This window comes from Sphaerodactylus townsendi, linkage group LG03 (assembly GCF_021028975.2).
Source record: "Sphaerodactylus townsendi isolate TG3544 linkage group LG03, MPM_Stown_v2.3, whole genome shotgun sequence".
Taxonomy (NCBI): domain Eukaryota; kingdom Metazoa; phylum Chordata; class Lepidosauria; order Squamata; family Sphaerodactylidae; genus Sphaerodactylus; species Sphaerodactylus townsendi.
This window is the reverse complement of record NC_059427.1, coordinates 109,575,352-109,589,118: the sequence shown is the minus strand read 5'-3', so window position 1 is coordinate 109,589,118 and position 13,767 is coordinate 109,575,352. Positions and strand designations below refer to the sequence as shown.

The 13,767-nt window shown below is 44.7% G+C and overlaps 1 protein-coding gene across 3 annotated transcripts in view; it reads left to right on the top strand.

Annotated features, from left to right (window-relative positions):
• PKN1 (protein kinase N1) overlaps window positions 1-13,767 on the top strand; it is an 83,197-nt gene extending 69,430 nt beyond the window's left edge. For 2 of the 3 annotated variants that reach the window (XM_048489799.1, XM_048489797.1), the window contains exons 6-22: window positions 80-293; window positions 567-767; window positions 1,012-1,121; window positions 1,569-1,712; window positions 4,124-4,199; window positions 6,137-6,299; window positions 6,898-6,994; window positions 7,123-7,208; window positions 9,080-9,158; window positions 9,372-9,463; window positions 10,191-10,367; window positions 10,630-10,692; window positions 10,999-11,075; window positions 11,294-11,436; window positions 11,869-11,976; window positions 12,284-12,364; window positions 12,922-13,767. In XM_048489799.1, the coding sequence (XP_048345756.1) occupies window positions 80-293; window positions 567-767; window positions 1,012-1,121; window positions 1,569-1,712; window positions 4,124-4,199; window positions 6,137-6,299; window positions 6,898-6,994; window positions 7,123-7,208; window positions 9,080-9,158; window positions 9,372-9,463; window positions 10,191-10,367; window positions 10,630-10,692; window positions 10,999-11,075; window positions 11,294-11,436; window positions 11,869-11,976; window positions 12,284-12,364; window positions 12,922-13,125 (2,115 nt within the window). In that variant the 3' untranslated portion in view covers window positions 13,126-13,767. The remainder of the gene's footprint in view (window positions 1-79; window positions 294-566; window positions 768-1,011; window positions 1,122-1,568; window positions 1,713-4,123; window positions 4,200-6,136; window positions 6,300-6,897; window positions 6,995-7,122; window positions 7,209-9,079; window positions 9,159-9,371; window positions 9,464-10,190; window positions 10,368-10,629; window positions 10,693-10,998; window positions 11,076-11,293; window positions 11,437-11,868; window positions 11,977-12,283; window positions 12,365-12,921) is intronic. The other variant, XM_048489798.1, reaches the window with a different exon arrangement.

Here is a 13,767-nt window from a genome sequence, read left to right as displayed (position 1 = left end):
TTGGGAGAGACACAGACGGAGCAAGGAGGTATAGAATACAGCAATACTTGAACCTGAACGATCTGAAATTCTACTATAGGCGCAGACCAAGCTGAACGAGTCAAGCCAAAAGCTGGACCTTCTGCGTCACTCTCTGGAGCTGCGCCTTGGTGAGCTGCCCCAAGATCACCCAAAGGGCTGCATCATCAAAGAGGAGCTCATCCTAGCCTCCTCCCCTGCCTTCAGTGCCCGCAATACCACTATCTGCCAGCACAACCAGTACAACACCCTTTCCAAGCCATCTCCACTGACAGGTAACAGCATTTCCTATCCACTTGGCTCAGCTCAGTGGGCTGCCCAGTCCCTCTGAACTCTGTACTCTGCCAGAATTTTCATTACAATGTTCCCTCCCACCCCACAGTTAACAGTCATATCTACTTTGTAATCTTATGCCGCCACCACCACCACCAGTCTTCTCTCCCTTGCTTATGGGTAAAATGGGTATGCTGAGATAGCCTGTGACCGCTGTGCTGTGCAAGGGTCCAGCTGGCCTTCTTTTCGAATCCTTGGCTGTCTCTTGTTGGCAGGCACGCTGGAGGTGCAGTTGTTGGGCTGCAGTGGGCTGTTGGAGCTTGTCCCAGGACGTAGCCGCGGCTCCACTATCTCTCTGCCTTGCAACAGCCCTGGTGAAGCACGGCCCTCTTTCATGAGCCGCAGTGGGCGAGGTTTGTACAGTCGGAGTGGTAGTGTAAGCGGTAGGACCACCATCAAAACTGAAGACATCAGCAGTGAGTAGTCTTGTAGGGTTTGGGGCACTAAAATGAGCAAAGGGGTCGAGGGCTGCAGCTGGTGGGAAGGGCACTGCAGGGAGTCCTGTTGGGCCTTCTAGCATAACTAGCACACAGTGGGATATCACGGTTCCTCTCTTTCTTCAAGCTATTCAGTCAGCTTTAAAAGAGATTCTTGTGTTTTGCTGCCTCTCACATGTCAGCTGTGACTCAGATATCAAGTCAACTGTCCTTGTTCTCCCAGATGAAGTGAGTGCTGTACTGAAGCTAGATAACGCAGTTGTAGGCCAGACGGTCTGGAAACCCTGTGGCCTGCAAGCCTGGAACCAGATTTTCACTGTGGAACTGGAGAGGGTATGTGAAAAGACTTCGCCCCTCCATGATATTTTTGTAGATTACAGGTGTTGCCAGAGCAGTGGTGGATGTGTTTTCCTATTTGCATCCCTGTGGGAAAGACTTGCAAAGAGAATAGTCATACTAAACCCCTTATTTGCTGTTAAAGAACTCAAACATAACTCCAAAGTTAAGAAGAAACATCAAAGGTCAAATACTGATTAAACAGGGGAAATTGTTTATTATGCCTGGATCATCAAGACATAACTCACCTGAAGATATATTCATTAGCACAAAGGCTGATGCCTTTAGGATTGTCTTCAAGAACTCTCTTGTTCAGGAATATAATAAAGGAACTGTTGACCCACTGTGGTAGACAGTTGTAGGCTGGGACTTGATATAGCAGATTAGGGTAGAGTTCGGAGTTATTACTTTCTGACGAATAGTTTCACTTCATATCAACAACAGGCAAGAGAGTTGGAGATAGGCGTATACTGGCGTGATTACCGCAGCCTCTGTGCCCTGAAATACCTCAAATTAGAAGACTTTCTTGACAACCAGCGCCATGAAATTCACCTGGAGTTGGAACCACAAGGCACTCTCTTGGCAGAGGTAACAAATAATTGACAGCACTCTGGGCAGATTGTGGGCTTTAAGATGGAGGAGCTTTATGCGTAGATATTTGGAAGGTCAGTGGATGTGAGTAGGGAAAGATGTGAAAAAATATAATATCTGATCTCTTCTGTGGCAGTAAGACATTCACTCACACAGATGTAATTTGGGATATGATCTCAGGCTTTTTACTGGAAGGTACAGCACCAGCTGGTTCAGTTTTGTAGCCTCTAGAGAAATTCTTTGTGTATTACTTCACAATAAGCACAGGGTGTTATAGAATTGGTTATATGAAATGTAATAACAGTAGTGGGGGATCTCGGCCCTATTCTATGGGGGCTTTAGATCTGCACATGTACCAGGTTCAGAATGAGATATATGATTATAGCTACCTTTTCAAAGTAGTTGATTGTATTTTTCAACCTGTCTCTCCTTATACAGTCACTTCTGCTCCCCACCAGGGAAATAAAGAAAAAATACATAGTCATATTCTAAGGTGGAAAAGGTGATGATACAGCATCCAGTTTTTTGTGCTTTGGGGAGGAGAAAATTTGTTTAAGTACAACTAGTTAGTGGGTTCAGATTTGCTCTTGCTCAGTTATATCCAGGAAGCCAGTTCTTCTTCATGAAAGACTAAAATATTTCTATTGAGTATTGAACCAGTGGAATAAACTTCAGGGTTATGTTTGTGGGTTCAGTGTAATAATGGCCTTTGATGTGGGTATAGGAAAACTAAACTCGTTATGATAGTTATAAATTACAAATAATGAATATAAATTTATAATATGTCCGAGCTCGGGCGCGGGGGCGGTGCCTCAGCCTGGACTCCCCAGCACAACAGCCCCCCAGGCACAGGCCCCGCAGACACCAGGGATGCCAGAAGACGCTGCAGACCCCACCGTGATGAGCCAGGAGCCCTGACCCCGGTGTAATGGGCCCCAGCTGAGGTGCGGCTCGCCCGAAGCAGAGCAAAGCGGGGCGAGGCTGGCCAGCTGGCCGGAACGAGCACAACAGTTGGGGGGAGGGCGGGGACGCTGGAGGGGGAGGGCATTTAAGGGAGAGGAGGAGAAGGGGCCAGGGCGGCAGCTTGGGGGAGGCATGGAGCGAGGAGGGGGTTGCCAGGGAGGGATGGAGAATGAACGGGGAGATGAGGGGGAAATGGACAGGGAGACGAAAGGGGAGACACACAGGGAAATGTACAAGGAGAAGAGCGTGGAGGCGTGGAGGGAGGCACCACAGGCTTGAGGGAGTCACCCCTGGGGCCTGGAAGGGTACAAGGGGGGGCCTACACTAAAGGCTGCGTCCTGGGGCAGCCGACCTATGGGCGAAGTTGCTTTTTGGCCCTCAGGGCCAAGGGGACAAATCAAGGACTGGGTCTGAGACCACCCAGGTCAGGGAAGGAGGGACGGATTCACAGCCCACGGGAGGTGGCGGGGAGGCGGACCCCCACATAATGGAACTAGTAATCATTTTTAAACAAAAAAGTATACAGACAAGTTTTAAAATAGGGAGAACTTCTAGTCAAATAAAGCTTGAACCAAGCAAAACAAAGATTAACATATGTTGGTTATAACTGCAAGGTAAAATGTATGAAGATAGCTTGTTTTGCATGCTTTTAGACTTTGCTGCAACCTGAATAAAATGTCAGCTTCATACTTTTAAGGCTTTTAAAAAGTCAAGAGGAGTAGATCCGCATACTTTGGCCCAGGAAAAAGTGTACAGTGGCTACCACACATACACCCATCTGTTCAGTAGCAGTACCTCCAATTAGATACCAAAATACAGATTATTCATAATGCCCCAGACAGTGTTATTATTTTTACAATGTTTTGTTTCTATTGGCTTCCACAAAGAGTTTGTGCTAATGGGAATTTATCTTTGTTTATGGTTAACATAGGCTTTGAGATGCTACCCAGGAGACAATTGAAATGTTGAAGTCAATACAACCCAGCTTCTGTTGTACTGAATTAACTGGATGAACAACAAGCTCTGACCCTTATGGACCACTAGATAATGCAATCTAGAGTAGTTAGAGATCCCACACTTTAACACACAGCAAGCAAAACTGCAGTGTCTTGTTAGGTCATACTTAGATGTGAAACGACAGAGATCAGGGCTTGAAAGTCTGCTTCCTTGAAAGTGACTCACTTTTTAGAAAACCGAGAGAGAGGGAAGCAAAACCCTTTCTAGGCCTAGAAAGGAAGATTTTTGCCTTTGTTGCTAGATGCTGGTGAAAACAGAATTCATCCTTGTAAATGAAAGTCTGTTCAGTCCCATTTCTACAAGAAGCTGCTAACTATATCTGCCCCCATCTTGTAACTTGCACAACAGTCTCAGCCTTGAGGTCCCTTTTGTACTGTAATAATATTGATGGAATATCTCCCAACTTGGGTTTCCCTTTCTTGCTGCAGGTTACTTTCTTCAACCCTGTTATTGAACGCATTCCCAAGCTTCAGCGACAAAAGAAGATCTTCTCCAAGCAGCAAGGTAAGGAATAGGACTGTCTGAAGGACAGCTACACTCCCCACTACCAAGTCTTGTCTGGTCTACTGAGCGCTTCCTTCACCCAGAGGGAGACTCTGCACCACAAGAGAGAGATGTTTATGCATATTGCTCTACATGCCATGCTACTCTCCCCAGATCACTTATGCAGGTAGCTTGCCATCACAAGCATCATTCATTATTTTATTTCTGTCTCTGGCCACCTGGGAATCATGGCCTTGACTACCAAGGAGCCAGTGTTCCCCAACCAAACTGGAGGGAAGGGAGACTTTACTCACTTCTTGTTTCCTGTAAACCATGTGTCCCTTCTTTTCAGCTGTACCTCCTGGTAGCATACAGCAGAGTGTTGCAGCTCACAAGGATGGTTTTAACAAAAGACTTCCTTCCTCCAGATTATAAAGCCAATTTTAAAACATTATATTTCTGTAAACTGAAGAGACCCAGGAAAACAAAGTAGGCAAACAGATCCAATGAAAATAAAACATTTTTTCTGACCAAAAAAAATGTAGGCAGCTTACTGGCTCCTCCACTGCAACATGGGGGCTGTTTTCTGTGGGTTTGCAGTAGCTGAAAGCTGATGGACAGAATCTCACACTTCCCTCTCCTCATATTAGGAGTGTAGGTGGAAAAGAGGGATTGTACCTTGACCTTTCTGAAAGGGAACATTATATAAATTTTCTCTGCACGAATATTAAGATCAATGAAATAACTCGCCCAGGATCCTGCACATTTGTACTTTGTCCAGTTCTGGATGAGATCCAAAATTTGTTTGAGGTGTTCATCAGGGGTCACCTGGACCAATTACAGCTGGATAGCCCATTAATTAGTACTGGTTAGCCCTGGTTGTCATTAGAAGGTATATGCCTCAAGACTGCTTTTTGCAGAAGAGAGGTGTTAAATCCCTGGTCTGCTACATTAACTTCTCTGAGAAAGGGAAGCGATAAAAGAAGTAAATAAAATGACAATCCACAAATAAGGGAAATGGAATATTGTGCTCTGTTGGTCTCCACCAACCTGAATTCATAAAGTGAAAGAGATGTATTTCTCTCCATTACAAACACAGTACCTCTGAAAAACTTCAGTAATGCTTTGACTGTCCATGCAGGTTGGCCTGATGGAAGAACAATGGAGAAAGTGCAGAAATGCAAATAATTGTCTGAGGAAACTGAATGGTCATTTGCTGAACAAACTGAACGATTAGAAAATGGTGATTCCTGGTTAACCAGCTAGTATGGGAAAGGGCCAAATATTAAAAATTGGATTGAAATCTTGTATTTCTGACAATAGGTTAGGTTAGCAACCAAAAAAGAGCAGTTAGCTGTAGAACTATGGTACTGTAACGTAGACTAGTCATGTTTGGTAAACAATAGGTTTGGGCAATATTTTTGTTGAGGATTAGGAGGGATGAAACCAATAGCATGCTGTTATACATGAATCTTCCATTTTGAAAGAGAAAGGATATCTGTGTGCTGAGAGAATAGTGGCTGTTCTAAGACCACTTCCTATGCAGTGTTAATGCAGGTTAAGGCCATTGAAATCAGTGAGTTTTGTAGCGGAGGTAAGGTCTCAGCCCTAGTTCTTAGTCATTATGGATTCTAAGGTAATTGTGTCTGACATAGCTAATGTTTTCATTTGTGTACACAGTATGCTTGGCTTTGGGATGGTGGTGAGCTTTTGTGGGGAAACAGACCAGTGATTAGTGTTGGATCTTTCAGAAGCGAAACCATTTGTAGGGTGTTTGTAACTGTTTGTACTAGTGAAATGTGAGGACTTGCCTTCAGTTTTGGCTAATGTACCTTGTGCATTCCAGCTGCCACTTTTAACTTGTGATTCCTGATTCTTTTCTTTCTGGCATTCTGATTATCACAGTGCATGAAGTGATACGACTGTCACCTGCCCCCACCCTGTTCTTTTCTTCTCAGGAAAGGCTTTCCTGCGTGCCCGGCAAATGAACATTGACATTGCCACATGGGTACGGCTCCTGCGACGCGTCATTCCCACTGCTAACACCACAGGCACCTATAGCCCCTCAACACAGATGACCCCAACATCTGGTCCAGAGAATAGGCACAGTCTCAACTCTGGGTGAGTGTCTTCTATTATTGATGAGCAGATAGTTGGCACTGCAAAAAAATCCCAGCTTCTATTAGACGCTCCTGCATTTTGACTTGTTACTTTTTCCTTATACTGGCAATGGTGAAAAAAAGGTTTCGAGGTCTGAGGATCAATACCTCTATGGAGTATTGCTGTCCACTAGAATTCCCACTCAAAGCCTATTTATATTTACAGGCTTTTAGCCAAAATTGCCACCATTTTCACCATCATTGTAATGGCTGTAATGCAACCTGCTCTTTTCAAATGAAAGCTAATCATGTTAGGATCTTGCTTTTTTTCCTAATGGTGCTGTCATAGCCAAGCAAATTCCTTGATCTCCTGACAGTTACATTCTAGGGTCCAGTTCACACAGCAGTCGCAGCTTCTCTCTGAGCAAACACTGGCTTTTCCCCAAGGCACATTGCAGCTCACATAAGCTGTCCATATCTGGTGTAGGATGCTGCAGTGCCTACATGCTGAGGGGACCTGGACCTGGGCACTGCTTGCCATACCCTCACCTTCTCACCAAAAAGCAGTTCTTACAGTGATTTTGCCTTGATTCTCCAGATTGGCATTTTTCCCTCTCTAGGGACATTGCCATTGAGAAGCTGAGCTTGGAAGGTGACAGAGCGCAAGTTGAACAAGTGGACCGGGATGACAATGAATTACCCAGTAAAGTCTTGTTAGTAAGTGTCTGTCTTTGGTTTGGTTGACCAGGAGTTAGTTCTAGTTTCCTATGGCAAAATCTCCAGAGTGTTACTTTCAGCTCCTGTCTTGAGATCTCTCTAAATTGTTCATCTGTTTGTTTCTTCAGACTTCACGGGGGGCGGATGAGATTCCTTTCCAGGTGGAGCTGGGTCCAGGAGGCACGGCCAGAGCATCTGACAGTACTTTTCACAGGTAGGGAATATGCAGCCCCCCCACTCCACCCACCCCCCACACACATCACCCTCTATGTTTACACCGGAATTCAGGTCCTTGCTGTTTTCCTTGTGTCACTTACCTATTGTAATTACATTTCCTTGCTGTGTCCTAGATTTGCCCCTTCATATGAACTAGTCTGCTCTCATTGTGCTGCCTCCTGCTCTCAATAGATCATGCCTAGAGCCCTGGAAACTTGCTGAATTGAATTGAGGACAGTTACATCCCTAAACGAAATACGCAGTCTCCCAGGAAATCAGTCTAAATTGCAACTATTGCACAGTTCTGCCTCATCTGTCCTTCAAGAAATGGCTTCAGTTTTGGAGATAACACACACTATACTTGTTGCTGGGAAAACACATTTGTTTCTCCTGGGTAAAAGTGCTGTGATGATTTGCTGTGCTTCTGATAATGATTATGTGCAAATATCACAAGTGTTTTTGGAATATTGCCTAGGACTCCTCAGTGCCCGTACTGTTTTTATACTGTGTCTGCAAATGGGAAGTTCATGGGAAGCTGAAGTTGTCAGGGCTGAAGGCAAAATAAGGAGAAATGGTTTGTCAGTCTCCCGCTTTTTTTTCTCCCTGGCCCCAGGGCTTTTCAGGGAGTTTGAATAGCAGGCATATTTATCAGTCACAGACCAGGAAAGGGATTTAGGCGTCTTAGTTGATAGTTCCATGGGAATGTCAACTCAATGCATGGCAGCTGTGAAAAAGGCAAACTCTATGCTGGGGATCATTAGAAAAGGAATTGATCATAAAACTGCAAAGATTGTCATGCCCTTATATAAAGCAGTGGTGCGACCGCACTTGGAGTACTGTGTCCAGTTCTGGTCGCCGCATCTCAAAAAGGATATTGAGGAGATAGAAAAAGTGCAGAGAAGGGCAACAAGGATGATTGAGGGACTGGAGCACCTTCCCTATGAGGAGAGGCTGCAGCGTTTGGGACTCTTTAGTTTGGAGAGGAGGCGGCTGAGGGGGGATATGATTGAAGTCTACAAAATTATGCATGGGGTAGAAAATGTTGACAGAGAGAAATTTTTCTCTCTTTCTCACAATACTAGAACCAGGGGGCATACATTGAAAATGCTGGGGGGAAGAATTAGGACTAATAAAAGGAAACACTTCTTCACGCAACGTGTGATTGGTGTTTGGAATATGCTGCCACAGGAGGTGGTGATGGCCACTAACCTGGATAGCTTTAAAAGGGGCTTGGACAGATTTATGGAGGAGAAGTCGATTTATGGCTACCAATCTTGATCCTCTTTGATCTGAGATTGCAAATGCCTTAACAGACCAGGTGATCGGGAGCAACAGCCGCAGAAGGCCATTGCGTTCACATCCTACATGTGAGCTCCCAAAGGCACCTGGTGGGCCACTGCGAGTAGCAGAGAGCTGGACTAGATGGACTTTGGTCTGATCCAGCTGGCTTGTTCTTATGTTCTTATGTTCTTAAAGTGGGGGTGGGAGTGAGATCTGGAGTTCATTATTTTATTCTGTTTTTAACTGAAAATGTTTTAACTATTATAAACTACCTTGCACCATGATGAAAGGCAGGGTATAAATAAATATATTACTACATACATCCCAGGATCCATCTCCTTCTGAACACCTGAAGAATCCTTGTCTTACTCAACCTCTACACAGGAGTAATGTTTTCACCAGGAGTAATGTTTTCACTGTTTAAAGAGCATACGTTAGGAATCCATTCTGCCACTAGAGTGGCCATTACTTTGTCTGTCTTGATCTCGTGTATATTGATGTTGATTATGATGACCTGTTCTTCTGCCTAGCTAATCTCAGTCCTGAGTAGTGGGAAATAACATCCATTATTTGCACTTTCTTTCTCAGCAGCAACCTCAGAAAAATGCCTCTTACTATGGATGATTTCCAGTTTGTAGCTGTTCTTGGTCGTGGGCATTTTGGCAAAGTAAGTATTTCATGCCTGCCTGCATGCTCAGTTTCTTTCCCCAGTACTTCCAGGCACATGCCTACCCCTAGCAGAATGGGGCATGGACCCAGTAGCCCCTTCTACTTGGGCCTACTTTCGTTTTTGAGTGGAAACATCCCATAGACCCTGTTGAGCTTAATAGAAGCCTTGACTAATTCTGACTTTTTTTGCTGGTATTCATCTTTGATATAGGTGCTGCTGTCTAAGCTATGTCGGACAGGGGAGCTTTTTGCTATCAAAGCCTTGAAGAAGGGTGACATTGTCGCTAGGGATGAAGTGGAGAGGTGAGTCTCTCTAACAGTCAGGCAAGGTACTGGTGATGGGATGGTTGGGGGTTTGGTGTGCTGTCCCCTGTTTATTTTTTTATATTTCTGGTGGGGAACAACTTAAGCCAATATTGGGTTAGTGTAGTGTTGTTTTGACAAGATTTTACTTACACAAATACTTATATATGCAGGATCAGGGGAAGGTACATGTGCAGATAGATTGAAAAAAGCATTCCTGCTGCTAGTGCTCAGAGCAGAAGTGACTCCAGTCAGATAGATGCACAAACTCCAAGGCTGCTTCCATCTCCTACATCCCATCACCCAGCCAGCTCGCTGTCTCCACTAACTCCTGCCTTCACTCCTATCCCTGTCCTTGATCTTCCAACCATGTGTATACCAACCACATGTTTCCAATAGTACAGTGTCTCCTCATATAAAAGATGGTAAAAGTGCATGTAGATTGGATGAGGTTTGGGGAGTTGTGTGTAGTTGCTGATATGTATTTTTTTGCATTTTGATCACTGAACGAATAAGAAGGCTAACTGGACCAAATAGGCCTCCGCTACTAAATATGTGTAATGTAGGTAAGATGGAGCTTGTGCCCTCCTGTCTGTGTATGCATGGCTTCGAGGATATGTGTATATATACACTTCCAAAGGAGATCATATAAAAGTAATAGTTCACATAGGTGGATCCAAGTCAGTTTATGGTTAGTCTTGTCTTGACATGGTTTTCTCCTTACTAGCCTGATGTGTGAAAAACGGATATTTGAGGCTGTGACCCATTCCCGGCACCCCTTTCTAGTGAACCTCTACGCCTGTTTCCAGACACCCCAGCATGTCTGTTTTGTAATGGAGTACACAGCTGGTGGAGACCTTATGATGCATATCCACACAGATGTATTCACTGAGCCTCGTGCTACGTAAGTACAATATTTGGGGAGGTACACACAGCCGCAGAATGAAATGGGGCAAGAGTTTTTCCAACAGCATCTTTCTCAGTAAGATTTTATACCACTCTTCTTCAGCATACTGAGGAGATCTAGTTTCTTGCCTTTTTCACTATGACACACCCCCCTCCCAGGTTCCACCTCCCTGGACCCTTTATATTGTAGTAATTTATTCCTTCCAGAATGTGTTTGGGCCCTGCTTCTTGTTGAAAAATCTTTCTGTTGCCATCTGCAGATTTTATGCTGCTTGTGTTGTCCTGGGGCTGCAGTTTCTTCATGATCATAAAATTGTATACAGGTAAGTAATACTCAGCAGAGACCATCGTCCTAATAAATTCCCTTACTCCCACTGTCATTTCTGCATCCTTTAACTTCTTAATGCTCTGCACTAGTTTCTCTTCCCCTTTTCCTAGGAGTGATGGCGTATCAAAATGAACATTGTTCATTTGTCTCTCCTGTGGAAGACCACATAATGGTCATTATGATATCTTGTATCATAATGGTCATTATGATATCTCTGTATCTTGACACTAAAAATGTAAATTTTAGATTCACTCTGCTAATTCTCCAGAATCCTGCCTCAGGGTTGTTTTTTACTTTACAGGGACCTGAAGCTGGATAACTTACTGTTAGACACCGAAGGTTTTGTGAAGATTGCAGACTTCGGCCTCTGCAAGGAAGGTGATTGTCTAAGGTGGAATAGATGCTATGACAGTAAGCCATAGATCCCTAAATCAGAGTGCAAATAAAATACATCCTGGCGAAGTGAAAGTGAACTAGCAGTCATGCCGCTGAGCATTAAAATAATCTGCAGCTGCCCCAAGAACAGGGAAGGTGTTTGAACAGGCATGCAGGTGAATGAGCCTTGTTTTAACAGTCGTTTTGTTCTGTGCTGCCAGGGATGGGCTATGCTGACCGCACCAGCACATTCTGTGGGACCCCAGAGTTTCTGGCTCCTGAAGTTCTGACCGACACATCGTACACACGAGCAGTGGACTGGTGGGGCCTGGGTGTGCTAATATATGAAATGCTTGTAGGGGAGGTAAGTCCACTTGTGTGGCCAAGGAAAAGAACACAAAGGTTTGTATGTGTCAGAGAATAGGGTTGAATACTTGGCAGTGAAGCACAGGCATATCTGTCCTATTAGAAAAAATAGTTGCAACCAACTTATCATGACTGCAGCCAAAGGGCTTTCAAGGCAAGTGAGAAGCAGAGGTGGTTTGTCATTGCCTTCCTCTTCAAAGTCTTCCTGGGTGATCTCCCATCTTGGGAATATTGAGCTGGAATAGATAGCTGGCTTAGAGGGGAAGAACTGTTTTCAGAGGAAGGAGCTGATCTAGGATATTATGTGACACTTTAGAGGGGGCCTGGCACAGTTAAAAGTGAGGGTAATCAAAATCCACTCTGAGGGAGATTAACAAGCCTGGTTTCAATAGTGCCTCATCATGTGACCCTGCCTCCATTGACTTTATAGTCCCCATTTCCTGGAGATGATGAAGAGGAAGTGTTTGACAGCATTGTGAATGATGAAGTGCGCTACCCCCGCTTCCTTTCTACTGAAGCCATTGGTGTCATGCGCAGGGTGAGTCTGCATGCTCTTTTCTGCCTAGCCAAAGGATAGTGAGAGCCAAAAACTAGGATTAGCAAGGCATTCATAATAAAGGAGTGCAAGCTGTGTTGAACAGAGGAAGATTTGGGATCTTATCCAAATATGCAGTGTTTAGTTGCACCTTTTTTATTTTGTTCCATGTCTGGATGATACAAAATGGGACAGAGAGAACCACGTAGAGCAGATGCCACTAGGCTGGGCTGGGGGTGGGGGTGGGGGGCTTTAATGGCACATTTATCCATGTGTTTAATCCTGATGGTCTACATTCAACTATGTTCAGCTCCTGCGGCGGAACCCAGAACGGCGCCTGGGCTCCAGTGAGCGTGATGCTGAAGATGTGAAGAAACAGCCATTCTTCAGGGTCAGTAGGAGTCTGCCCATACTTTACCTATACTCTTCTTTTCTGGTTAGCCTGAGAAAGGGCTGTCCAGTTCTTTAGCAACTCAGAAGTGCCTACTTGGAGCTAGGTAGTACTTTGTTACAACCCATGACTAGCACTAGGAGATTCTGCAAAAGCCACATATTTCACTAGGGTTGGAGAAAGGCTTGTTTACACTACAGCTTTAAGAGTTACTGAGGCATTAGTATATGAAGCCGTTTGCATGCTCACAAAGTGCTCTGTAAATATTAGCCATTATTATTAATCAGTGGGGTTCCTGCATGAAAACCTTACAATTGCCACTGAAGGGAACTAGTTTTTCCCATACGTGTGTACAGCATCCTCCTCCAATGAGGAGGCATATAAATTCTGAGAAGAGTACCCCCTGCTGAGCCTGCTGGCCTACATTACTGTATGTACTATGTTTACTACATCTTTCCAGTTCATACCTTATAACTTCTCTTGCAGACTCTATAATCTTCGAACTAAGTATTTTTTTTATTCTGACTGGGGGAATTCCTGTCCCTGTATCTTTGCAGAGCATCGACTGGGAAGCCCTACTGGCCCGCAAGATCAAACCACCATTTGTGCCAGTTATCAAGTGCCGGGAAGACATCAGTAACTTTGACGAGGAGTTCACAGCTGAGGCACCTGTTCTGACACCACCCCGTGAATTAAGGCCTCTAACCCAAAAGGACCAAGATGCCTTCAAGGACTTTGACTATGTTTCTAATGCCTGCTAGCTCTGGGAGTGGGGGCCAAGGAGATCCCCAACAACACTGCCAGCCTTAAAGGGCAGGATTCTGCTCCATCGGTGACTCAGATGCTTGCTAGCCCTACCTGCTAGCTCCAGGGGTGGGGCTGGAAAAGCCCAGCAACACTACCAGCCTCATGGGGTAGAGTAGTGTTCACCATCATATGCCAGCTCCAAATAGGTAGGGAAAGCCCCAGAAATATTTCTGCATACTACAAGACATGGCATTATTCATGAAGATACTTGGATATCTGCTAGCCTCAAGGAAGGGGCAATATTACCTGTCTAACAGATATAATATTGACCGAGAGACTTTAGCAGAGTCATTGGTTCCAAGGCTTCTTACTAGATCAAGCAGAAATACTTTTCCATAGTTAGGGACCCATCGATGTTGGAACCAGGGAAATAAGAGAGCCATTCCCTTAACCCCAGCAGGCACATCTGAGAGCCTCTGGCACAGACAAAAGTACAAACAATGTTGCAAAGAATTAGCTAGTGCTGTTGTTGAAAGCTTTTTATTCAGATCCCTAACTGCCTTTTTGGCATTGTTGTCGAATACCTGCCTGTAAAGATCCTTCAGCCTATTCATACCACCATTTGGAAATGACTGAATGAACTCATGCTCCATTTC